The 26615-nt window shown below is 47.7% G+C and overlaps 1 protein-coding gene across 1 annotated transcript; it reads right to left on the bottom strand.

Moving 5' to 3' along the window:
- Nucleotides 1–135: 135 nt before the first annotated feature.
- On the bottom strand, nucleotides 136–6626 carry MAPK3 (mitogen-activated protein kinase 3). The gene is made up of 9 exons (XM_074322902.2): nucleotides 6439–6626; nucleotides 5244–5426; nucleotides 3250–3439; nucleotides 2958–3074; nucleotides 2585–2699; nucleotides 2063–2194; nucleotides 1820–1929; nucleotides 1577–1731; nucleotides 136–699 (listed from the first exon to the last, which is right to left on the bottom strand). Exons 1-8 carry the CDS (start codon nucleotides 6606–6608, stop codon nucleotides 1609–1611), a joined length of 1140 nt encoding a protein of 379 aa, XP_074179003.1. The 5' UTR covers nucleotides 6609–6626; the 3' UTR covers nucleotides 136–699; nucleotides 1577–1608.
- Between the last annotated feature and the right edge of the window lie 19989 nt (nucleotides 6627–26615).

Genomic DNA, 26615 nt, shown 5'->3' with positions numbered 1-26615 from the left:
CCACATGCCAGCCAGGGAGTCAAAGGTCAGGAGGGCTGGGAAAGCCACTGCTGGGAAGTGGCTGGGCTGGCGTGTCTGTTCTCCAGCTGCAACGGTTGGGGGCACGGCATCGGCAAACACAGACAGAGCCAGGGCCATCATATACACATCTCTGTATTTATATATTAGATACAGGCACGGGGTGGGTAGGGGCACTGGGCCCCCCCACCTCCACTTCCGGTCACCCACACACAGAAGCAGCAGGGGCATTAGATGTGGCAGCTTGGGGGGAAGGGGGTTCAGGCCTGGGTCGTACTCCTCTGCTCATACTAGCCCTTGAGCCTAAGGAATGTTCCTTCAGGGAAAATGGGTGGGGTTTTAATGAGGTGAGTGGGGCAGGGCTGGCCCTGAGTCCCTACTCAGTGTCCCATGGGGCAGCCAGAGCCCTTTGATTCCAGAACTGCCAGAGACTGGGAAAGCTGGGGGACAGGAAGGCAGAGCAGCTGAGGGGAACTGGCTTTGGGGCCTCCTGAGGCCCTCAGGTCCTGGGACTGGGGCGGGATGGAGGGAGCCTTGGCCTGCTGCACGCAGGAGGCCTGAGCAAAGCAAGGGAAGGTGGCCAGGCCCGCCCTCTGCCTCGACTGGGCGGCCGGGGTCTGGCTGGGCACAATGTCCATTTTCTAACAGTCCGGCAGGGGAGGGGCAGGCAGGAGACAGGGCCTAAACAAAAAGGCAGGAAGGAAAGGAACCATTAGCACCCATGGGAGCACCTGCAGAGCCCTGCCCTCAGCTTCTCTCATTTCATCCTCACAGTTGGGTGGGATGTGCCTCAGTTTCCTGATCTGTAAATGGGGAAAGATGAGGACGTACATAGCTCACTGTACTGCTGTCACAATTAAGTGAGTTCACACTCATAAGCCTCTTAGAACAATGCTTAGGGCTTTGCAAGTGCTTCTTTCATTATCAGGACTGTCCCCCGGAAACTGAGGCGCCGAGGCGAGCTCCCTGACACAACATCACACAGCTTTTACGACAGGTCAGAGCTGGGGTTTGAACCCAGGTGTGCCTGCCTGCCTTCTATCAGGGTGCAGCTGGCAGAGAGACAGAAAGGAGACTGCGGAGGGAAGAAGGCAGCATGGGTTGGGGGCAGGCCCCCCAGGGTCTCCCAAAGGTGTGTGAGTGGCTGCCCTGGCTGGCACCAGGTATGAGAAAGCTTGGCATCTCCGTCAGGCTGGGCGCTGCTGGCTCCTCCCAAAGCAATTACTGCCTCATCTGCCTATCTGCCCATAGTTGGAGAGGCCAAGCCCGGCTCCATTCCTCAGGTGGGTGAGGGGTATCTCGGTGACGGCTGAGGGCCTGGAAGGGCTACTGGGGCTGGAGTGTGCCGAGCGTGACAGGTGGGAGACACCTGGGGCTGAGGGAAAGGAAGACGGACACAAAGGCTGCTGGACCATGGGTCTGTGGCCTGGGCAGGCTCTTGCCCTTCTGTCACCAGCATCCACGTGGGTCATGGACATGGGCTAGCTTTTGAACGTAGGGTGTCCTGGGTACCCCGGTATCAGGGTGAATCTGTGCGTGGGTGGTGGGGAGCACTCACCGGGCCCCAGGGAGCAGAGCAATCTGTCCAGATTAGGGGGCCTCCAGCACCCCAGGCTGGAAGCGGGCTGTCTCCTGGAAGATGAGCTCCTTCAGCCGCTCCTTGGGTAGGTCATCCAGCTCCATGTCGAAGGTGAAAGGTTCCTCGGCCACTGGCTGGGGTGGCAAAGAAGTGGGGCTCAGGCCAGGTACTGAGGGATGCCTGCCCCACCTGTGTCCCTGCCAGCCTGGCTGCTTGGCTCACCTCATCCGTTGGGTCATAGTACTGCTCCAGGTAGGGGTGAGCCAGGGCTTCTTCCACTGTGATCCGTTTGTTGGGGTTAAAGGTCAACATCCGGTCCAGCAGGTCAAGGGCTAGGGAAAGGCAGGGGTCAGGGGTCATGGTTCCCACCATGGCTTTGCTTCTCTGGGCCCAGGGGGCTTATCTACTCAGGCCCCCCTTTGCACCCAGTTTTCATCCCACACCAGCCCCCCATGTCGCTCTCACCTTTGGAGTCCGACTTGGGAAAAAGCTTGGCCCAGGCCACCTTGGTCTTGGAGGGCAGAGACTGTAGGTAGTTTCGGGCCTTCATGTTGATGATACAATTCAGGTCCTCCTGGGAGGGGGAGCCCAGGATACCTGTGGGCAGGGCAGGTGCCTTGGTGAGAGATCTTCCCTCCCTTCCCGGAACAGAAGGAGCCAAGAATAAGATCCCCCACCACCCACTCAAGGCCCTGACAGGTATCACCCAGCCAGCACAATGATGGTGAAGCAAAGGGCGTGGATTCAGGCAGCCCAGGTTCAAGTCCCAGCTCCAGCACTCCCTAAGTGTGGGGCGTAGCCTCACTTTTCCCATCTATCAAGTGGGGACAGTATCTACCTCATTGAAATACCGTGAGATGCTGAAGGGGCTCCACACATGGTGGTACCCCTGATCCGACTGCTGCAGACTCACCAACCCTGAACCTCAGGACAGCTCACCTCCAATAAGCTAATCTCCCTTCCACTCAGTTGGCCAGGCCCCCTCACCCAGAATATGATTGAGCTGGTCCAGGTAGTGCTTGCCAGGGAAGATGGGCCGGTTGGAGAGCATCTCTGCCAGAATGCAGCCCACAGACCAGATATCAATGGACTTGGTATAGCCCTGGGGAGGAGGAGAAAGAGGTGGGTTCCTGGGCCAGCCTCAGCAGCCTCACCCCCAACCTAGATTCCGTGCAGAGCGCTGAAGCCTCGAGAAGAAGCTAATGCTCAGCTTCTTTCCAGATGTCAAGGGCCAGAGCAATGTGACACGGCACAGGTGGTAGACTTCCTGCATCATGGTGGTCAGTGCCTGGCTCCGAGGTGGCTCCGGGGCCTCCTGGGAGCTAGCCCCTTCCCTTTGGGGGGAGGGTGGCACCCCTACCTTGGAGTTAAGCATGATCTCTGGGGCCCGGTACCAGCGTGTGGCCACATATTCCGTCAGGAATCCGGTGTGGTCGTGCTCAGGGTCGGCGATGCGGGCCAGGCCAAAATCACAGATCTGGAATCCAACCCAGGCTGCTGAGCTCGGGGCTCAAAGCCTCCCCAGCCCCTGCTGTTCCCTTTACTTGCGATGCCCTCATATTCCAGGGGACTACTGGGCGCCCGCCCGGAAGCCCCAGGCCCTGGGGAAGGGAGGGGTGACGGGGAGGGAAACGGGCACTCAGTGCTCTGACCTTAAGGTCGCAGGTGGTGTTGATAAGCAGGTTGGAGGGCTTTAAATCCCGGTGGAGCACGTTGGCTGAGTGGATGTACTTGAGGCCCCGCAGGATCTGGTACAGAAAGTAGCAGACGTGGTCATTGCTCAGCTGCTGGCTTTTGAGCAACTTGTACAGGTCTGTCTCCATGAGGTCCTGCACGATGTAGCTGAGGATGGCGCCGGAGACCCCCGGGGGCGGGGGTAGCAGGAGGCACTTGGTTAAGAAGAACGGGCTCTGGTGACTGGGTTTCACCCCACCTCCAGCTGGCACCCCCAGGACTCAACATCTGCCAACCCATATCGCGAGCTGGGCAGGGCCCCTTCTCAGCAACTGGACTCAGGGCTTCTGCTGCTTCTCAGCTGGTGACCCTGAGCAAACACACTTCAGTGCTGGGGCCTCAGTTTCCCTCCTGGGAAATGGGGACAATAAACGGCGGGAGGCAGAAGAACTTCACGGTTAAGAGCAGCGGCTCTGGGGTTCACCTGCTGGTGTCTGAAACCCCCAGTCCACTGCTCATTTGTGACTTCAGCTTGCCTCCATCTCTATTTCCTCATCTGTCAAGTAGGGGAGAGAATGGTTCTTTCAAGAGCGGTTGTGACGATACGAGATGAGATAACCCATATAAAGTAGCCAGCCCGGAGCTTGGCACGTAGTAAGTGTTCAGCAAACATGAACTAGCATTGCTATTATAAATGCCTGAGCCACATGGCTGTTGAGAGGGTTAAATGAGATAACGTATGAACACCATCTGGCATGCAATAAATGTTTGCTTAAAAATAAATGCCTGCCTTATGGGAATGGTTTGTGCAAGACAAATGAGAAATTCCCAACAGTACACTCCTACTGAAAGAGCACTTGGCTATACATCCGAAGGTAGGGGAGTAAATGTCCTTTTGTATTTTACAATTAAACATACATACATGAATGTCACTTGGTTTGTCTCTGCAAGAATATGTCAGGACTGTCTTTGAGAATCAGCCTCAAAAGGGCCTTCTGAGAACATCTGGACCAACCCAGCTCTTTTATAGACAAGGAGGCCCAGCAGGATGCAGTGACTTGTTTAAGGTCACACAGCAAGCTGGAGGTGAGTGGGGAGGTTTCCTGCCCACAGCCTGTGGTAGGGGCTGCAGACACTGCAGTGCAAACCCCCAGGCTTGGGTGGAGAACTGGGACTGACTGGGGATGGGTGGGGTGGGAGAATGGTGACGGGTGTGTTACAAGCTGCTAACAGAGCCAGACAGGAAGTGGACAACACACTAGGAAAGTGATATGGGGGGAGGGTAACAGCGGCATGGCTGTCACTCCCCGGGCAAGGTACAAGTCCACTGGTGACTGGGGTGGGGCTGAGCAGGAAGCCTGGAGAGAGCAGGACAGGGTTTCACCTGGGGGATGGGGGAGGCATCAACAGAAGTGCTGATTTTAGGCTTCTGAGCCTCTATTTCCTCATCTGTGAAATGGAGCTGAGAAGTCCCAGCTCCTGGGGGGCAGTTGGGAGATAGAATTAGAAATGCCAAAGCCCTGCACATGCCCTGTACCTGACTCTAGTAGGCCCTCCCAAAAGGGCCGTTTTCTTCCTGCCTGCCTGCCTGCCTTCCAGTCTGAGGGTCCAGAGAGGAAAGAATCCTCATCTGTTCAACCAGACCTGTCTGTGGGCAGAGGCTGGATCGCGTCACAGAATTACACTGTCAGAGATGATGCCTCCATAGAGACCATCTCGCCAGCCCCTCACAGAGGCACAGCGTGGAGAACAGACTTGCCCAAGGCCATGCCACCTGACTGCAGCAGGTCACACGGATTCACCTGAGGCCTCCAGGGCCCCTTATACTCTGTGGCCTCTTTTCTGCTAGAAAGTTTCTTTTACTGGGTTTGTTTTGGAGGGTGACAGGGAAGAAGGAAAAAGCAAGCCCATGTGCTCCCAACCCAGCTGTGAGGCTGTGTCTAGCCAGCCACCTGGCCAAGGTGAAGGATACACGTCCCTCATGGCTTCCAGGGTGGGTGCCCGAAGAATGTCCCGGATGCCGATGACATTCTCATGGCGGAAGCGCAGCAATATCTGGATCTCCCGCAGTGTGCGCTGGCAGTAGGTCTGATGCTCAAAGGGGCTGATTTTCTTGATGGCCACGCGTGTCTTGCGCACGTGGTCGAAAGCTGAGCTGAGAGGGCCAGAGAGATGTTGTTGATGTGGTCCTCCAAAGGGGGAGTCCAGGCCTGGCGGCCCCACCCAGGCCCTGGCAGGGAGGGGAGGGAGCCAGAGAGGGTTCTGGCCAAGTCATAAACAATGCTGGTTCCTTCCTGCTGTGAAGGCCTGGGACCTCCAGGGAAAAAGCTGGGGACCAGCCAGGCAGCCCTTCAGTGACTTCACAAACAGAGGAAGAGACCGACCGTTCACCGACTTCCCGGTCCTCAACCCTTTCCATTCTAGTTGCCCTGACCCCTCCTCCTCCCCTTCCCATGATGGGCTCCCTCCACCCAAGACAGGTTCAGGGGCTGGGAGATGCGTGGAGGACAAACAGTGAGGCAAAGATAGCGAGGAGGGAGTCACGGGAGGGAAGGAAAAGGCAGGCAGGGGTGTCAGGGCGAGGCACCTGGGCAGCAGGGCTGTTCCCATTAGAACAAAGGCTCAGAGCACACAGTGGGGATGGGTGAACCCACAGACCCCTCCTCACAGCTGCAGGGAGGCACTCCTGGACCCCCTCTGGCTCACTGGGCCGCCGGCGCCAGGCCCAAAGCCCTGCCCCACCCTGAGCTCCACTCTCCTCTCCCAACTCCTTGGCAGGCCTCGCTGGGGGAATCCAGTGCAGCCTCTCCCCACAGAAAGGTCCTTCACTCCTGTTCACCAAGAATGTTACCTCCCCAAGCATACTGGTTTCACTTCGCCCGGGTCTATAGGCTCCCCACAGTCCCCCGCCGCACACCCAGGTGCCCCTCTCTTCACTAGAGGAGGGTCGCTCCCAACCCTCCCAGCCCCTCTCCCTCGGACGCACGCAGGGCCCCCTCCCCCAGAAAGCACTCAGAGGCCTGTCCCCGGGACGCTCCCCAGCCTCCTCAAGCCTCTGCCTCTTCAGGACGCGGGGATCTGCACGGCCCAGAAAGCACTCAGCACCGCTCCCTGTCCCCCCAGCCCCCTCGCCCTAGGACGCCCCCTGCCCCGGAACGCCCCCTCACCTGACCATGCCATAGGCGCCCTCGCCGATGTACTGCAGTTGCGAGTAGCGCGGGCCCACGTCGAACGGCTGCCCCTTCACTATCTCCACTTCCCCCGGGACCCCCGGGCCGACCCCATCAGCTCCCCGGGGCTCCCCGCCCCCGCCCCCTTGAGCCGCCGCCGCCGCCATCTCCACTCCTCCCCTCCCGCCCGCCCGCCTCCCCCTACGGCCCCGCCCGCGGCCCCGCCCCTTCCCGCCCGCCTTGTCACCGGCGGAGCCGCGCGCGCCGGGCCCCCCTCCCCGCGCGCCCCGCGCTCGTCACGTGACCCCGCGGGCGCGCGCCTGGCTTTTCCACCGCTCTGGCTCTGGACCCTGTCAATCGCCTGCTCTCTCCGCTTTAGTCAACCGAGGGTTTCCCCAGGGCTGTCGGTCTTGAGAAGGTTTATACCTTCCCGCTGAATGCAGAACAGCCAGTAGGGCCGCCCGGTGACCTTACCTGGAGCTACCCAGCCAGTGTGTGCTGGGGCTGGGACCGGGACCTGGTCTCCCCGCGTCTCCTGGCCCCAACAGAGCCTCTGAAGCCAGAGGAAGCGGCCCGGGGCTGGAGATGGGATACCTTAAGGGAACCCTCACCAGCCCTCTAGACTTGGCCTCCCCGGGCCAGGCTCAGCCAGATGCTGAGTGATCCCGTCCATATTTCACAGTAGCAATGGGAGGCCTGTCTCACAGATGTGGCCTGTCTCTCAGATGCGGAAACTGAAGCCTAATTGGGGTTGGTGACTTGGAGCCACTCACACAATTGAGGGCTGCAGAACTCAGGGGTCCAGACTCACAGCCTGATGGCTTTCCAACAAAGACCTGCAGGAATGGGCTAGGGACCCGGCCTCTGCCACAAAACCTGCAGTACCCATACAGCAAGGACAGATAACCTCAGCCCACCTTTACGGCGACCAAAGGGGAAAGGCGAGAAAGCTGCATGCAGTGTTGACTGGGTTTGGTGAAAAATATACCATTAGGCTTTCCTCAAAAACAGCAAAACAGGTCATGTTTTTGTTGTCATGGATTTGGCAAAACAGGGGTTCTGTCAAGATCATCCTCTTTTGAGTCTGTAATCGACTTCGTAGTTCACACAATTATTTGACCACTTTCATTTCTTCCTTAAGACAACCAAACCCACAATATAGGTGTCCTCTGATTTTCTTAGCTGGATGAGCAGGGGCCGGATCTGTCTTGTCCCTTCCTGTCCGGCGCCTGGCACTTGTACTCTGAAAAATTTTTGAATGGATGAGTCAGGTTTTACAGGTGGGGAATCTGGGAGTTGGGGAGCTGAGCCTGAAAATGATATCTTCTGACACAGAGGCAGAGGCTCCTTTTAATTCCATTGTCTCCCAGAATCATAGACTGTGAAAACTGAAGAGGGCCCTCAGAGACCATCTAGTCTGCCCCCCTCACTGCAGTGAAAATGTGAGCTGGAAGCTTCAGAAAAACCCATTCCCTAGGCTTCAATAAGCAAGCATGTTTTTTTCTCCCTTAGAAGCTGGGCGTAGGTCCTTATATGCATTATAGATCAAGAGACAAACTGGAACAGTCATTGTGATTCTGAAATGGCTCATAATCAGATCTATGGCCAGGCATTCTAGATCAGATTAACGAGACTAAGTTGCTGGTTCCCAGTAGCCCACAAGTCAGTGAAATTTCAAGAGGTGCTAATTAGATTGATTTTCCCCCCAAACTTACGCATTTGATAAGCTATCGAATGTCACTGTGTGCAAAGCTTTGAGCTAGGCACTGTGGCTGATGAAAGATTACTAGTGTGAATTAGTGGTTAGGAGCAGGAGGTCTCAGAAGCAGGTCACCCAAATTAGAATTCTGGGGCCCGCCCAGTGGCTCAGGCGGTTGGAGCTCCACGCTCCTAATGCCGAGGACTGCCGGTTCGATTCCCACATGGGCCAGTGGGCTTTCAACCACAAGGTTGCCGGTTCGATTCCCACAAGAGATGGTGGGCTGTGCCCCCTGTAACTAACAACGGCAACTGGACCTAGAGCTGGGCTGCGCTCTCTACACTAGGATTGAAGGGACAACAACTGGACTTGGAAAAAATCCTGGAAATACACACTGTTCCGCAATAAATTCCTGTACCCTTCCCCAATAAAAATCTTAAAAAAAAAAATTCCATCTGTCTTTGCCTCTCACTCGCTGGGTTACCCTTAGGCGGGTTCCCCACTGGCCTCTCTACTTGTGAAATTTCTAATCTATTGAAAAGAAAGAAATGATGCACATACATACATCAATTTAATATAAACTAGATGATGTAATATACGGTGTCTGAGCTCAGGGATGGGTGAGATTGCTTTTTCTAGAGACGAGGAGAAAGTAATGGAAGATGTGGCATTTGCGTCATTGAGAAAGAAATAGGGTTTCAGATGGTCGGGATGGAGGAAAGGCACCAAGAAGGAGCAACATGGTACAGAGGCAGGACCGTGATCTGTCCAGGGTGGCTGCAGCATTAGGGATTAAGGGGAGTTCAGGCTGGAGAGGTAGGTTGGGGCCAGGTTGGGGAAGGCCCTGGAGTCTGGCAAGGAGTTTACAATGGTACTCAGTAAGGAGTAAAAACCTTTTCTCAGATTATTTTGCAACTGCAGGAGAATATAGTGACTCAGAGAAAACACCATGGAGTTCAGCATGCAGCCAGGTTTCCTGAGTGGGAGTGAGTTTCCTGGTTTAGGAAAGGCGGGTGTATCCGGAGGGGTGCCTTTCACCTCTGGCTATCTTAGTATCTCTTATATGCGTGTGACGGAGCTCTCCCTCTAGTGGCCGAAGTTGGTACTTCCAAGGAGATTGGACTGGGATTTGTCGAGGAGTCCGACAATTAAGTTCGCGAACTCATTCCAGAAAAAGAGCTACGTACCTCATTGCTGAATATCGCTATGGTCACGTTCGAAGGACTCCCCTTGGGAAGCTACGCACCGGCGCCGGCGCCTAGTCCACCCTTCAAAGCAATTCTGGAACTCTTTCTGGAATGGCCATCAGAGCTGTCATCGTATTACCCTTGATGTCCTGAATGTCATCAAAACATCTTCCTTTCAATATTTTCTTTATCTCCAGGTAAAGAAAGAAGTCATTGGGGGCCAGACCAGGTGAGTAGGGAGGGTGTTCCAAAACAGGTATTTGTTTCCTGGTTAAAAACTCCCTCACAGACAGTGCCCTGTGAGCTGGTGCATTGTCGTGATGCAAGAGCCATGAATTATTGGCGAAAAGTTCAGGTCGTCTAACTCTTTCACGCAGCCTTTTCAGCACTTCCAAAGAGTCAACTTGGTTAACTGTCCAGTTGGTACAAATTCATAATGAATAATCCCTCTGATATAAAAAAAGGTTAGCAACATCGTTGCCACAAGTTCGCGAACTTGTCAGACCTCTAATTTCATAGATTTGTATTCCTCAAATATAGGCTATACATCTGTTGTATGCCAGGCACTTTATGTCCTAGCATCCTCGCAGCAGCCATATAAAGTAGATACTGTGAACATTTAACAGGACAATAAAACCGAAGCTTACTGAACTACAGAGGAAGAAGGAGCTTGAGAAATTTTCTCCATCAGGTGACCCGTTACCTCACAGTTCACTGCATTGTTTGAGTTTTTCAAAGAGCTGCTAGTTGGCTTATTTCTCTCCTGTTAGATCTACCCAGACTAAGTCTCAAACCAGTTCTTACTTGTTTGTGACGTCGCAGTCACAGGAGAGGCCAGTGGGTACTTTATTTGCCCAGGGCAACACAAGTGAAGAGTGCCAATGACCATTCCCATTTCAACGAACTCAGCTAGCTAGCACCAACTGAGAAAACAGCAACCGTGCAGGGATAGAGCTCAGAACACTTTATTAATAAATACTTTATTAAGATTTAAGTACGGAGTGTTCTTTATTTTCAATTTTTCCTTCTAACAGTTTTATTAGGGTTAGCTCTTACATTTATTTAGGTCTTTCATCCATGTTGATGAAAAAACTATTCTTTTCCTATTGGATGGTCTTGGCATTACGTTGAAAATACATTGGCCATAGACATATGGGTTTATTTCTGGATTCTCAGCTCTATTGCATCGATCTATATGTCTTTGCTTATTACCGTACCATACCATTTTGATTATTATAGCTTTGTGGTAAAATTTGAAATTGGAAAACGTGAATTTTTTTTTTTTCAGTTAAATTTTTTATTCAAATAAGGTCTAATCTATTATTATTCTACTGACCATTTTTTTTAAATCCTAAAATCTTCTGTTATAGTTTTCTTGTGACAATTCTTCATATATTAGAGATTAGCTGTGACCAAACATCTCACCTCTGCTATCAGCATTCTTCAGGTGATCTCGTCTCTGAAATCTTTGTGGTCAGCTCTGCCTGCATCCCCCACCTCCCTGGGCTCCTTGCCGGGGCTGTCCTTCTCTCTCCATAGTGTCTCCCTTCGTTTTATCATATTCCTGTGGTGTTGACTTTTTCCTTTATGTAAAATCTCTGAACTTAGCCATTGCTCTTCTGCCTGGTTCCAAAGTTTCAGTGTTTGCTAATACAGCTTCACCTGGAGGCTAGCCGGTACATACAATACAGCAGTCCATCCAAGGTCGTCCTTTTTATTCCCAAGTCTGTTTCTCTTCCAGACTCTGTTTACTTCAGTATCGCTGCCATTCTCTCGGAGTTGAACCCTGTTATTTTCTCATATTTTTCTTTCTCTCCACATCTAGGCAACTCCTTGCCATTTTATGACTGTAGTATTTCCCAGAGCCATCCCCTCTACCAGTGATCAAACCCTAATTTCATGTTTTTATTTTTTACGTTTTAACTTTCAAAATAATTTCAGAACTTACCAAAAAGTTGCAAAAATAATTCAAAGAATTTCTGTATACCCTTCATCAATACCCTCTAGACGTTAACATGTTATATAAACACAGTGCAATTATTAAAATCAAAATGTTAACGTTAAAGAGTTAATCTATAGATCTGTTTCAAATTTTTCCAGTTTTCCCACCAATCTCCATTTTTGGGTTTAGGATACAATTCAGGATGACATGTTGCATTTAGTTGTTATGATTCCTTCATTTCTTTTAATCTGGAATAGTTCCTTGGTTTGGTTGGTTGCTTTGTTGTTGTTGTTTTTGTCTTTTATGACCTTGACACTTTTGAAGATTACAGGCCAGTTATTTTGTAGAATGTCCCTTAGTTTGGGTTTGCCTGGTGTTTCCTTGTGATTCCTCATTTCACTTTGCATTTACTATCTTATTGTACCGTTAACTACTGTACTGACTAGTCCTTCCTTTCCTCAGTCTCCTTTCTCCTCCGATACAGCTGAGAGGAGGTCTGTATGAAGCAGGAATCTTTCAGCAATGAGAGGTCAAAGGCCCAGCTCAAACTGACTTAAACAAGGTAGGACATTTATTGTCTCACTCATAAAAAAGCTAGAGGTAGGTGTAAGGCACAGCTGGCTCCAGGAACTCAAACAATGTCATTAGGACTTTGGTCCCATCTCTGAGCTGTGCTTTCTTCTGAGTCGGTTCCATTCTCAGGGGGTTCCTCTCATGGTGGCAAGGTGGCTCCCAGTACTTGCAGATTCTCACGTCCACCTTTTTTCTAGTAACTCCAGCAGGGGTAAAAGCTCATCTCTGTCTGTCTGTCTGTCTGTGTCTCCCTGTCTCCTTGTAACTAAACCTCAGATGTGACTCCCTTTGGTCATTGGTCTGTTTGGAGCCTGTAAGAATCCCTGAACCAATCAGTGTGGAATTGGGTGTGTACTTATGTCTACGGGCCTCATGTGAACTGGCCTGGGGCGGGGGTTTCCCCAGAAAGTGTGGAGCAGGCAAAACTGCAGTGGCCATCACAAAGTTTCTGTTTTAGGAACGCCAAATTCTTCCCATTCACGACCAAATGAAGTTCAGATTGCTTTACCAACATCCAACACTCTGCTCGCTTTGATCCAAATGCATCCCTGAAGGCTCGTTTTCTGGATGAGCCTTTCACTCTAGCCAAGCTGAAGTTCTCAAGGGTTTGCCTAGCATACACAGGCCTGCCTCTGTACCTTAGCTCATGCTCCCTTACGTGGCATAGGTTGCTCGATGATAGGAACCCTTTCCACCTCCAGGATGAGCTCAAATACCGTCCCCTTCAGGAGGTGTCTCAGGTATCCTCCAGCTGTACCTGTGCTTTTTGGTCTTAGAGAGAATGTCAGGCTTGCATTATCTTTAATCTGGGTACGCATCTAGCCCTCCCTCCTGGACTGTAACATTTTCTGAAGTCCATATGCTGTCTTCACTTTGAAACCCTCTCCCGTATCAAGTGGTGTTTTACATTCAATAAATATTGTTGAGCGAGGGAGGTGAATATTTATGGCATGGTCTCCACACCCTCTATCAGCCGGGATGTGCTTTTCAGGATGAGCTCAGAGCTGACTGTGTTCCTGTGAAAATGCAGCATCCCAAATAGAATGACTTTTTCTATATGTAGTCTGAGCAGTGGGAGTACTGCTTCCCTGGTACTGGCCGAATATTTTATTCACCTCCACACAGAGTCTTTCCCTGAGCCCCCAGTCTCAACTATATGGTGCTCATATGCCTCCCTCCCTGAGTCCTTTTCTTTCATGCATCTTATCACAGTTTGTTGTTATAGATTCACTGATCTATACGTGAATAGTACACACCTATCAATCTTGGATTATATCATTTCAACATTTTCAAGCACCTTTATGTCAGGTCGGCAATGGCTGAACTGGAAGGGGAAACAGTGCCTCCCAAGAGCTAGATTTTTGGGGAGTACATGATCTTATTTGATTTTCACGCTAGCCTTGTGAAGCAGACATCAGCCTCTTTTCACACGTAGGGAAGCTGAGGTGGAAAGGGTGGGATCACACATTTCATAAGTGTCAGGCCCGGGACTCAAACCCATGTCTGCCTGAGTCTCAAGTGGAGGCTGTAAGCAGGATCCACCTTCAGGTGTACGTGCATTGACTGTGTTATTTCGCTTTCCCTTAGTTTGAAAACCCAAAGCGAAACACAAATACAGGCTCTGGAATCAGACTCCCTGAATTTGAATCCTGTTACCACCTAAGACGTAGTTTAACGTCTTCCTTAGTTTTCTCATCTGAAAAAGAGGAGATAGTACTTACTTCCTAGGGAAGTTCAGATGTAGATGCCTTTATCTGTGAACATGGGTGGGTGACACCACTTTTCTAAACTTTACTTTATTAAGTGCAAATCTGTGATAATACAACGGATTCTGTCTACTTCACAAAGTTGGCAGGTGTAGTAAAGTTTGGAGATTGTTGCTTTTCTGTTCCTTATGCTTTTCTGTATTTTGTAGCAGAACTGGCAGCTATAAACACCAAAGTGAAACTAGATGTAGAGTTTTGGTCAGGAGAGCTATCGGATTAAAACAAACTGTAACTTTAGTTTGGTGAAGCTGTGACTAGGTTTCTCTGAATTTTTTTCAAGGTTGTTAGAGCTTGTGGGGGCAGAGCCCCAGAAAGTAGTTTCCAGGCTCTTGGCCTCACATAGACAGGTGCTGGCTCAGGTAGTAAATGGCCATCAACTGTGATTGCATGGCCATCAGCTGTGGCTAGTTGGCCGTCAGCTGTAACCAGTGAGCCATTGGCCACTAATATAACTGCTGTGGCTACGCTTAGCAGAGAGAGAGAAAAAAATGGGGGCTAGAGAGAAAATGGTGGCTGGGCTGGCAAGCGTGGATGGCGGTTAGCGGACAGTGTGGATCCAGCCTCCAGTGAGAGTATAGTGCCGCCAGAGAGAATATAGTGGTATGACTCCCCCATCTATGGCTCCGTGGGTGTTCCTTTTTGGCCTCACCATATCCTGCGTTCTTGTGTGGGGAGCGGGAGCAGAGACCCCGCAGGCCTCCCCGCACGACAAATGGCGCAGCGAGCAGGGTTCCCCGCATGACAGAGCTCTCAGCCAAGACATGGTAGCCAAGAATTCAAGGCCCTGAGTCTCTCTGGTATAACTCCTACCGAGATTGATTTTCACTGTATTTGTTGAAAAATTTCGTAAGAATCCTCTTAAGTAGGAGGATGTTGCAGGGAAAAGTTTTCAATCCCAGGTTGTTTGTACGCTGCTTTCAACAGGCAGTGACTGTTACTTATTGTCCATCTAGAGCAGAGAGGTCCAGTACAAATGTCACACAAGCCGTGGGTGTGATTCTACCCATTATTGAGAATGAGGTATGGAAATATCCAACTATAACTATTGAATTTACTATTTTCCTCCTCAGTTCTGTCAGAATTTGTTTCACATATTTTGGGGCTCCGTTGTTAGGTGCCTATATGATTATAATTGTTATATCTTCCTGATGGTTGACTTTTTTATTATAAAATTGTCCCTCTTGAGTAACACTTTTTTGTATTAAAGTCAATTTTGTCTGATATTAGTAATAGCTACTCCAACTTTCTTAATGTTACTTTCATGATATATTTTTTTCCCATCTTGTTACTTTCTTTTTTTAAAAAATTTATTGGGGTGACAATTGTTAGTGAAATTACGTAGATTTCAGGTGTACAAATCTGTATTACATCATCTATAAATCCCATTGTGTGTTCACCACCCAGAGTCAGTTCTCCTTTCATCACCATATGTTTGATCCCCCTTACCCTCATCTCCCACCCCCATCTTGTTACTTCAACGCATTTGTATCTTTTAATCTACAGTGTGTCTCCTATAGATTGTCCAGTTTGACAATCTCTGCCTTTTCATTGCATTTTTTAATTCATTCATATGTAATATTAATATAGTTGTACTTTCATCTGTTATTTTTAATTTGTGTTTTCACATATGTCTCATATCTTCTTTCTTTTTCCTTTATTGCTTTCTTTTGCATTAACTACATATTTTCTTGTGTCATATTTTCTTCTAATTATTATTTTAAACTTTTATTATTATTATTTAAATTTTTTATTGGGGTGTGTGTTTCTTCAGGGCCCATCAGCTCCAAGTCGTTGTCCTTCAGTCTAGTTGTGGAGGGCGCAGCTCAGCTCCAAGTCTAGTTGCTGTTTTCAATCTTAGTTGCAGGGGGCGCAGCCCTCTATCCCATGTGGGAATTGAACCGGCAACCTTGTTGTTGAGAACTCCTGCTCTAACCAACTGAGCCATCCGGCCGCCCCTCCGGCAGCTCAGCAGCAGCTGGTTGTCTTCAATCTAGTTGTGGAGGGCGCAGCTCACTGGCCCATGTGGGAATCGAACCAGCAACCTTGTGGTTAAGAGTACCATGCTCTAACCAACTGAGGTAACCGGCCGCCCCCTATAGAATTTTTAAAAAGTTGATTCTGATCATTTTTTGCAGTTTTTTTTCAATTGCTTTTATGTGGGAGTGAATTTTCATAGGTCCTTCCTCTGCTGTTTTTGCTGATATCCCCCAAATCAACATTTAATTACTATTAATGTTCAAACTTCAATACACCCACCAAATTCATGTACTTGTGCTCAGGTTTCTTTATATGATCTGAAAGACTGTTTCTTTCTTGACGTCAAGGCAGAAAGCAAGTAAAGTCCTAAAAGTTCCCTGTCTAACAGTGTTGTAACTGTTGTAACACTCTGGGAAAGGGAAATGAGGTTTAATTAGCATGAGTAGTTCTCACCGCTCCCACAAGTCACCTGAAGAATGTAGAGTCTAGAACTTTGTCAGGGTGACTACTATCCAAATCATTGGTGAATAGTTTTATAAATTACGCTTTAAAATTTCTTGAAATTCAGAATGGTACTCGCCTATCCCCAGTACTTCTCCTATTTTCTAAAATTTCTCAGAGTTTGTCTACAACGGTTCCAAAACCATATCTCCGGTTTCTTTCAGCATTTGGGGATATGGATTGCATCCAGATCTGGGGTCTTGAACATTTCAATTGCGTGAGTGTTCTCTTATCACTCTTCACTTCTTTGGGGGCCTTGATTTCCTCCTAACTACATGTTATTTATTTATGTATTTATTTATTTATTTATTTATTTATTAAACTTTTATTTATTTTTTTCCTCAGCTCCAAGTCAAGGAGTTGTTTCAGTCTAGTTGTGGAGGGTGCAGCCCACAGTGGCCCATGTGGGGATCGAACCGGCAACCTTGTTAAGAGCACCGCGCTCTAACCAACTGAGCTAACCGGCCGACCCCCTTGAACCATTTTAATTTTGAGCACCATCCTCTTTGTAGAAAACAAACCAAATGAAAGTTGAGAGGTTCTCCTTTCTCGGTCATCTGTTAAGATTACACCATCTACACTGAGCAATGGGCCCATTTCTTCCTTTTTTCTCCTTGCTCCAAATATAGCTATAAAAGCCCTTTTTGTTGTGTATAGCATGTTGCACAATCTCAGTTGCACTCGAATTACAGCCATCTTGACTGTTCTTATAGGTTTTTGCCAGTCTTCCGTGTTTCTCCTTGAGTAGGTAGCTTCTTCCATTCTCTATCATGGTTTCCTGTGCAGCCACTTTAGTTCCTTTAAACACCCCTCCCATTGCTTCTTTGTCAGGATCTAAAAGGGATGAAGGAGTGACTGGTTTTGGTTTTGGTTTTTACTTGGATATTCTTAAAATTATCCTGAAAATTACACATATTAGTTTAGTATTGGAACAGAAAGAGATAAATACTTAGATAAATAAATATTAGAGATAAATACTAAATAAATAAATACTTAGAGATAAATAAATCAGATCACTATTCCTTCATTTAGCATCCAATAATTAATGTATGCACCAATTCAGCACTCAGTGACTAGTTCCGCATTGTGATAGCCATGGGAATTGCCTCGTTCACACTGAGTACATTAATACATAAACACATTCTGCTTTTCCCCTCAACTTTTGTTTCACTGAAGTCTTTCACTGTGTAACATAATAGGCCATCCCAATATTTCGTGGCATAAATTTGTTTTTTTAAATGCTCATTGATTCTGTGGGTCAGGAATTTGGAAAAGGCATATCAGGAAATGCTGTATTCTGTTCCCTGATATCTGACCCTCACCTCAGATGACTTGAACAGCTGAGGGTGACTCCAATGGCTGAGGTTGGAATAGTGGGGGCTGGGGAAGCCACTTGCAAGATGGCTTCTTCAGTTGGACAACTGTTGCCGGGGTTGGGATGGCTAAAGGCCAGGCTCAACCATAACGTCTAGAGGCATCTTTACCAGCATGGTTGAGGTAGGGTAGCTGGACTTCTTACATGGGAGTTCCAGACTCTAGGAATGAGTGTTCCAGGGAACATGGGGAAAATTGCATGGCTTTTGGTAACCCCTCCTTGGAAGGCACATAGCATCACTTCCACCACACTCGATTAATTGAAGGAGTGACAACCAGCCCAGATTAAGGGGAGGGGACATAGACCCCCCACCTTGATGGGAGGCGTGTTAAAGGATTTATGGCTCAGAAGAACTGCTCAGCCAACCCACAGAATTATGAGCTTCATAAAATGGTTATTGCTTTGTGCCATTAAAAAAAGAAAATTATGGCTATTTTTAAAAACTGCCTCAGCTTTACAAATAATCATTTATAAAGGTGAAGGTTATGTCCCTGGCTGGAAGGTTGCCGAACCAGTGACCCGAAATATTTATTTTCAACCAATTTCTTCTTTTGACCAAGTAAAACATCTTTGCATAAAAAATAAATACATGTTTCTTGCAAAAATGCAGACACACAGAACGTGGGAAAATTCTCCACCTCAATTGGGTTTATTTATTTTCCAATGTTACATATACACATATTTAGAAATTCTGTGAGGCTTGTTATGAAAACTGGGGCTCCCCCATCACTCATTTCCTGTTCCCCAGAGGCACTACGTTCAACCCCTTTAGCTAATTCTTCATATATCTGAATAGCACCCTCATGTTGCTACTTCTTGATTTTTTGGTTGTAGGCAATATCTGTTATCATTTCAGAAGTCAATGCTTTATCTCTTTCATCTTTCACATACTTTCTGTCTTCATCCCCACCCCACCCCAGTTACTGTATCATACATAATTGTGGCTACATAGATATTCAGAGTTTACATCCGGGTAACTAAGTACACAATGCCCATAGATGAACCATGTAGTTACTATGACTGCTTTTCCCCCACTTTTTGTCCCCCCTCTCCACTGAGTTAATAATTGTGTCCTGTTTTTGTTGTTTTATTTGTTTGCTTTGTATGTATAATACTAATTCAAGCCTAAACTCTGCCTTGAGGGTGAGCTGTATCGTTGCATTCAAAAACGTTAGATTTTCCAATGGCTTAATTTTCTTAAGGACTTCTCTCTGTAGCCTTCTGACCTGCCTCCACCTGGAGTGGTTCTTCTCCAGACCTGCCGCATGCTCATAGCTGTCTCCTTGAGAGCTCCTTGCATCTGCTGTGACTTCATGTCTTGTTTTATTTATTTATTTTTTTAATCAGGAGGGCACAGCTCACAGTGGCCCACGTGGGGATCAAAACTGCAACCTTGGTACTTTCAGCACCATGCTCTAACCAACTGAGCTAAACAGCCATCCTCCAGAATCTTTTTATCACCCCAGGAAAAAACTCCATACTCAAAAGCAGTCATTCCCCACCCCACGTTCCTGGAAACCACTAATATAATTTTTTTTTTTTTTTTTAAAGTGATCAGGGTATTTTGTTTAAAATTTTTTTGTTGGGAAATATTGGGGAACAGTGTGTTTTTCCAGGACCCCATCAGCTCCAAGTCAAGTTGTTGTTTTTCAATCTAGTTGTGGGGGGCGCAGCTCACTGGCCCATGTGGGACTCAAACTGGCGACCTTGGTGTTATGAGCACTGTGCTCTAACCAACTGAGCCAACCAGCTGCCCTAATATAATTTCTGTCTATAGAGTTGCCTATCCTGGACAGGCTACATGTAAAGTTTTTGTTTAATCTCATTAAATTCTGGATTCTATTTTACACATAGCTTTTCCTGTTAGCAAAATGAAAAAAATAAAAAAATAAAACACAGTAACTGACACCAAAAAAGTTATTTTAGGTCTTTTAGGTTGAAGTGATTTATTTTAGCTTCCATTTCATTAAAGCCAATTTCTTTTTAGACACCTTGGGGACATTGCTACTAACCTTACAGAAATAAAAAGGATTATGAAGGAATACTGTTAGGACAATTGTATGCCACTAAACTAGATAAATTAGATGGAATGGGAGAAAAAAATCTCAGGAAGACAAAAACTATCCAAATTTCAAGCAGAAATAGGAAATCTGAATAGAGCTATAAAGAGTTAAGAAATTGAATTTGTAAAAAAAAAAGAAAGAAAGAAAGAAAGAAAGAAAGAAAGAAAGAAAGAAAGAAAGAAAGAGAAAAGAGAAAGAAAGAAAGAAAGAAAGAAAGAAAGAAAGAAAGAAAGAAAGAAAGAAAGAAAGAAAGAAAGAAAACTTTCCACAAAGAAAAGCCCAGGCCCAGATAGCTTCACTGGTGAATTTGACCAAACATTTAAAGAAGAATTAATACCAATTCTTCATAAACTTTTCCAAGAAATAGAAGAGGAGGGAACACTTGCCAACTCTTTCTATGAGGCCAGTATTACCCTGATACCAAAATTAGACAAAGACCAGACAAGAAAAAAAAACACCTAAAAAAACTATAGATCAATATATCTTATGAATTTAGAGGCAAAACTCCCAACAAATACTGACAAACAGCCACTGTAAAAAGGGTAATAGACTATGACCAAGTGAGATTTATCTCAGGAATGCAAGGTTGGTTTAACATCTGAAAATAAATGAATTTATATTCATATTATTAGAATAAAGGAAAAAACGCATAATCATCTTAACATATGCAGAAAAAGCCTTTGACAAAATCCAACACCCTTTCATGATAAAAACATGCAATAAACTAGAAGTAGAAGCGGACCTCCTCTACCTCATGAATGGCATCTATGAAAAACCCACAGCTAACATTATACTTGACGTTCATCTCACCGTGACTGGGAAAGCCTGGGATGTACCTGGCTTCATGCACAACTAGATCAAGGGCTCAACAAAGTCATCAACTCAATCTCCGTCTCTCTCTTTCCCCATTCCTCACTCCCACTTGGTTTTGATCTGTTGGCTTCATTTGCAGGAAGGTTTTTCCCACATAATGACAGAAATGGCTCCAGAAAAAGACATTGATTGGTGCTGCTTCCACCCCTGGACCAGCTATGCTGGACAGACACATTAGATTCATTAACCCAGTCCATGGAGGTTTTTTTGTTTTTTTGTTTTTTATTCTAAGGAATAAAGGAGGAATCTTGAAATAGGATTGACATGGTCAGGTCTGTGCATCAGGGAGACGGAGTCTGGCTGAGGATCAGGGGTTGGGGGGCAGTGAAGGAGACTGGAGTTGAGGAAATTGGTTAACAGCTCTTGGAATCATTCTGGGCAGAAATGAGGAGACGTTGAATGAGGCTAATGGCAGTGGGAACAAAGGATGGGGTGGCCAGGAACGAAAATGGTGAAGGAAGACTGTAAGTGTTGGTGCTTGCTTAGCAGTGTTGGGAAAGAAGCACTTATGTTTATTGAATTCCACCCATGTGCTGGGCCCTGTGCAACAGGGGAACTAAAACTCAGTCCGATAGAGGAGCTGGACCTGTAAACAATTGCTATCCAGTATCCTAATTACCATGCTAGAGGGATGCACTGAGTCCACTAGCACAGGGGAGAAAAAAATGATTTGAGGAGTGGCTGTGTGTGTGTGTGTGTTGGGGGGGTTCAGGGAAGACTTCACAGAGGAAGACATTTTTTCCTGAATCTTAAAGGACAAGTAGAGTATGTAAGAGTTTGGTAGCAAAAAGGAATCTGAGATTTTAGGCCTGTGCCAAGGGCAAAGAACAGAGTTCCAAAAAACGGTGGGCCAGAAAAAGCACATCCAAACCAAAGACATATTTAGTTTTGCTCCTAGAACATTTTTGGAAAGTTTTTAATTAGTTGCCAACATTGGAAGATCTGAACGTTCATATAAAAATCCATATTTCTAGCTGGTCTTGAAAAACCAGGTTCAGCTCCAACAAGGCCCACAGTCCCGCATGGCGACCAGAGGCTAGTTCAGCCACAGTCCTTATACTCCGTGTTGTAGTTCACCTGGCCCACATTGACTGCCCATGTGTCATGGGGGGACTCTGGTCCCGCTCCCCACATAAGGACGCAGGACATGGTAAGGCCAAAAAGGAACACCCACGGAGCCATGGATGGGGGGTTAATACCGCTATAGTCTCGCTGGCGGCTGGGTGAGACGCACACAGGAAGTAGGATCCACTTGATCCACAATCCGCCGTCCACTTTTCTGCCTGCCAACCAACCCACCAACCAACGCAGTCATGGCAGTTATATTAGTGGCCAATGGCTAACTGGTTATAGCTGATGGCCAACTAGTCACAGCTGATGGCCATCTACTACCCAAGTCAGCACCTTTCCACGTGAGGCCGAGAGCCTGGAACCTGCTCTCTGGGACTCCATCCCCACAGAACTCTTTCAACCCTCCGCCCCCACCAGCAGGAGCACCTCCATCTCCTCTCAACAGCCACGGACTTTGATCACCGAGGAAGTGTCTTCCTTGGGCCTGAGGCTGATTCCTCCTTCTCGGGACACATTCCTTCCCTTGTCCTTGGTGAGCTCACTGTATCACTTAAGCCCTTTCTGCTGTACTGCCAAGTTCTCCTTTTCACAGACCCTCTCTCTTCCATATATAAAAACGAACTTACATCCCCTGCGTCTCTGGGATAATTTCTCTCAACTTGGCAACCTCAAACCACTTCCCTATCGCACTCTTACCGTTCACAGTCGTTTCTTGAAAGAGCTGTTTACGCTCACTGTCTCCGCTTCCTCATTTCCTACTTACTTTTCCACTGACATGAGTCTGGCTTCAGCTCCCACCTTTCCATGCAGACTTGTCCCTGGCGAGGCCGCCAATAAGCTTGATCGATCATAGGAGCACATTTTGGTCATCATCGGCTGCGACTGCCTGCTCCCTCCCTCTGGAATCTTTCCTTTCTTTGGCACCTGGCCCCTCTCTCTCCTGGTTCCCCTCGCCCTGCAGCTCGCTCTCTGTCTCTCTGTCTCTCTGTCTCTCTGTCTCTGTCTCTCTCCCCCCCCCTCCCCATGCAGTGTCTCTCCCTTTGCCTGACACAATAGGTGCAGGGTGATCCCCAGGACTCCACCTCGTCTAATTGCGCCCAAATTCCCCACATTCTCTCCCCCACATCACAGCTTCAGCTACACATTCTGACAACCTCAGCTTGTCTCTGTGGCCCAAACCTGCTGCCATGGCTCCCTCGTTCTCACTGCCAACTACATGGCTCCAATTACATGACCCTTCAACACCTCCACCTCTGGGAGGGCCTCACAGAGGAGGAAGTCTTGACCTTGACTCTTTCCATGCCTACCACCCCTGCCTGAGTTGTGTTGCTTGGTCCATTGTGCTAACTCTCTAACTAATCACCTTCTTTCCGATTCATCTTTTATTGCATTGCTAGAGCCCCCTTCCTGGTCATAATATGGCCACCTTACAAAACGTTACCAGCTCAATTCCTCTAGGAAAAAGCTGCAGCTGCCTTGGCACACAAGGCCCTTCCTGACCTGTCTCCACCCACCTTTCTGGCCTTGCTGCAACTCAGTATCCAAACTCAACATGCTCCCTCATTCCTCTGGTCCACAGGGGAAGAGTGGAGGCTGGTGTTCTTGTTACCTGTCATGGAATAAACCACTCCAAAACTTCGTGTCTTAAAAGGACAACCACTCCCTTCTCTCTCATTATCTCAGGGGTAAAGGCAGGTAACATGGTGTGGGGACAGAGTCCCTGAGAGCAGTTTCCGGGCTCTTGACCTCACGTGGAAAGGTGCTGGCTCAGGTAGTACATGGCCATCAGCTGTGACTGGTTAGCCATTGGCCACTGATATAACTGCCATGACTGCGTTGGTTGGTGGGTTGGTTGTCAGGCAGAAAAGTCGACGGTGGATTGTGGATTGTGTGGATCCTACTTCCTGTGTGCATCTCATGCAGCTGCCAGTGAGACTGGGGTGTGGGGGACGCCTTGTTGGGGTACTGGTGGATGTTTGCTCCCTGTGTCTCCAACCCAGCCACCAGCGAGAATATAGTGGTATGACTCCCCTACCTATGGCTCCGTGGGTGTTCCTGTTTGGCCTCACCGTGTCCTGCGTTCTTATGTGGGGGGGTGGGAGCTGAGACCCCACATAACACCTTGCATGACAAGTTCTCACCTCTTTTCTGCATAAAATAGGAGCAGGGATCATCTCGTGCAGGTGAGGAAGGCGGCCTGAGCAGATGGCTACTGATGGCCTGGCCGGGTGGACTTAGGCCTGGGCCAGTGGCCATGGCGTCCTTACGTGCCTCCTGCTTACGGCTGTGATTGGTTCCTGGCGTGAGTCAGGGCTGAGCCTGCAGGTGGGTGGAAGCCCGCAGGTGTGAGAAGGCCCTTAGCCTCTTGCAATGCGACCCTGTCACCTCTTTACTTAGAACCTTGTGTGGGCTTTTCCTTGTAAACTCCTTGAGAAGACACAGGGTGGGGTCCATCATGATCTGTCTCCTGCTGATTTCCCAGCGTTACGCCTTTCTCCTTCATCCCAAGTACCTGAGGGTCCATGGTGAAGGGCACACCATTCCCTAAAATGTCTTCCTTCTTTCTTTCTTTCTTTCTTTCTTTCTTTCTTTCTTTCTTTCTTTCTTTCTTTCTTTCTTTCTTTCTTTCTTTCTTTCTTTCAAGATTTTATTGGGGAAGGGGAACAGGACTTTATTGGGGAACAGTGTGTACTTCCACGCCTTTTTTCCAAGTCCAGTTGTTGTCCTTTCAATCTTAGTTGTGGAGGGTGCCGTTCAGCTTCAAGTTGTTGTCCTTTCAGTCTTAGTTGTGGAGGGCGCAGCTCAGCTCCACGTCCAGTTGCCGTTTCTAGTTGCAGTGGGCACAGCCCACCATCCCTTGCGGGAGTCAAACCAGCAACCTTGTGGTTGAGAGGACGCGCTCCAACCAACTGAGCCATCTGGGAGGCAGCTCAGCTCAAGGTGCTGTGTTCAATCTCAGTTGCAGGGGGCGCAGCCCACCATCCCTTGCGGGACTCGAGGAGTTGAACCAGCAACCTTGTGGTTGAGAGCCTACTGGCCCATGTGGGAATCGAACCGGCAGCCTTCGGAGTTAGGACTCCTGTTGACAAGTGACAGAATCTAATTTCTAAAATCTCCTCTTACAGTTATTGTTTGAATCAGATTTCAAAGAAAGTCCACATATTGTTGTGGGTTGATATGTTTCTGAAGACTCTTAATATGTATCCTTCCTTTTCTTTTAATGCTATTTATTTGTTGAAGCTAGATCATTTGTCCTATAAAATTTTCCACATTCTAGATTTACATAATTGCTTCCTTGGGGTGTTAGTCAGCCTTTTCTTCTGTCTCCCATATTTATTATAAACTAGTAGTTAGATCTAGAGGCTTGATCAGATTCAAGATGATGATGGTGATACTGATTTTGGCAAGAATACTACAAAGGTGCTGCATCATTTTATCGGAGGCTCATAAGGTCCTAATTTTTGGGATATTAAGAATGACCTCTGGGTTTTGTTTTTTTTTTGTAGGCAATCATGGAAATTGAATATAACTTGGGTATTAGATGATGTTAAGAAATTCTTGCTTAATTTTTTAGGTGTAGTTATGTATTACATAATGGTATTGGGTTTAGGTAAAATAAAAATCCTTAGTTGACATGCAATAACATGGACGAATCTCAACACATGCTGAGTGAAGGGCCTCAGGCGGTTAGAGCTCCGTGCTCCTAACTCCGAAGGCTGCCGGTTCGATTCCCACGGGGCCAGTGGGCTCTCAACCACAAGTTTGCCAGTTCAATTCCTCGAGTCCCGCAAGGGATGGTGGGCTCTGCCCCCTGCAACTAAGATTGAACACGGCACCTTGAGCTGAGCTGCCTCCCGGATGGCTCAGTTGGTTGGAGCGCGTCCTCTCAACCACAAGGTTGCCGGTTCGACTCCCGCAAGGGATGGTGGGCTGTGCCCCCTGCAACGGCAACTGGACCTGGAGCTGAGCTGCGCCCTCCACAACTAAGACTGAAAGAACAACAACTTGAAGCTGAACAGAACCCTCCACAACTAAGATTGAAAGGACAACAACTTGACTTGGAGAAAATGGAAGTGCACAATGTTCCCCAATAAAGTCCTGTTCCCCTTCCCCGATAAAATCTTTAAAAAAAAAACAAAAAAAAACATGCTGAGTGAAAAGAGCCAGACCTATTATATAGGATTTCATTTGTATGGAACATTCTAGAACAGGAAAAACTAATCTATACTGACAGAAAGCAGATCAGTAATTGCCTGGGACTGAGGGTGAGGACTGATTGTGGAAGAGCATGAGAGAACTTTTTAGAAATATTTCATATTTTGAGTATGGTGGTAATTACATGGATATATATATACATTTGTCAAAACTAATTGAACCATGGGCTTAAACTGAGCGTGTTTTATTGTATGGAAATAAAGTTGATTTTAAAAGGAAACAAAACTAGAATAAAAAGAACCCATTCAAAATAGTCACAAAATTATACGTACGGGGAAAACAATCTAATATTATACAACACCTTTAAAATTCTAAAGGGTTTTTAAAAAGTCTTTATCTGTTAGAGGTAAATATTGAAGTATTTAAGTTGGAAGGCTATGCTGTCTGGGATTTGTTTAATAGATTCCAAGAAAATACCGTGGAAGAAGAAATGAATCAATACTGGCTGTGTGTTGGTAACTGTGGAAGCCCAGTGATGGGTACACACTCCAGAAAGGGAGCAGAGCTGGGCACCTTGTAAGGTGTGGAAACAGCACTAGGCCAGGTGACAGGAGATGGAGAAACTACGGGGCTCCAGATCTGTCTGACTCCACCATTCTCTACAGCCTCTTTAGGGTGGGACAGACCAGAGAAGGTCTTGGCAGCCTTGCTAAGGAGATGGGGTTTTATCCCGTGTTCAGCATTCAGTCCCTCTTTACTGTATGAATCTGGCACCTGGGAGGGGCCGCCGGTCCAGCCTCCCTGCATGGCAGGGTACCAGTCCGAATTCTTTCAGTTGCAAGCACCAGAAAGCCATTTCAAACTTACTGTCTTATGTAGAAAAAGGAACTTACGCCTTATGTCACCAAAAGGTTAAGGGTTTAGACAGCTCCATCCAGATACTCAAATGACGTCGTGGACATGTGTGTCTTCATATCTCTCCTCTGCTGTCC

This window comes from Rhinolophus sinicus, chromosome 10 (assembly GCF_057876585.1).
Source record: "Rhinolophus sinicus isolate RSI-liver-muscle chromosome 10, RSI-T2T, whole genome shotgun sequence".
Taxonomy (NCBI): domain Eukaryota; kingdom Metazoa; phylum Chordata; class Mammalia; order Chiroptera; family Rhinolophidae; genus Rhinolophus; species Rhinolophus sinicus.
This window is presented reverse-complemented; position numbering and strand designations above follow the sequence as displayed.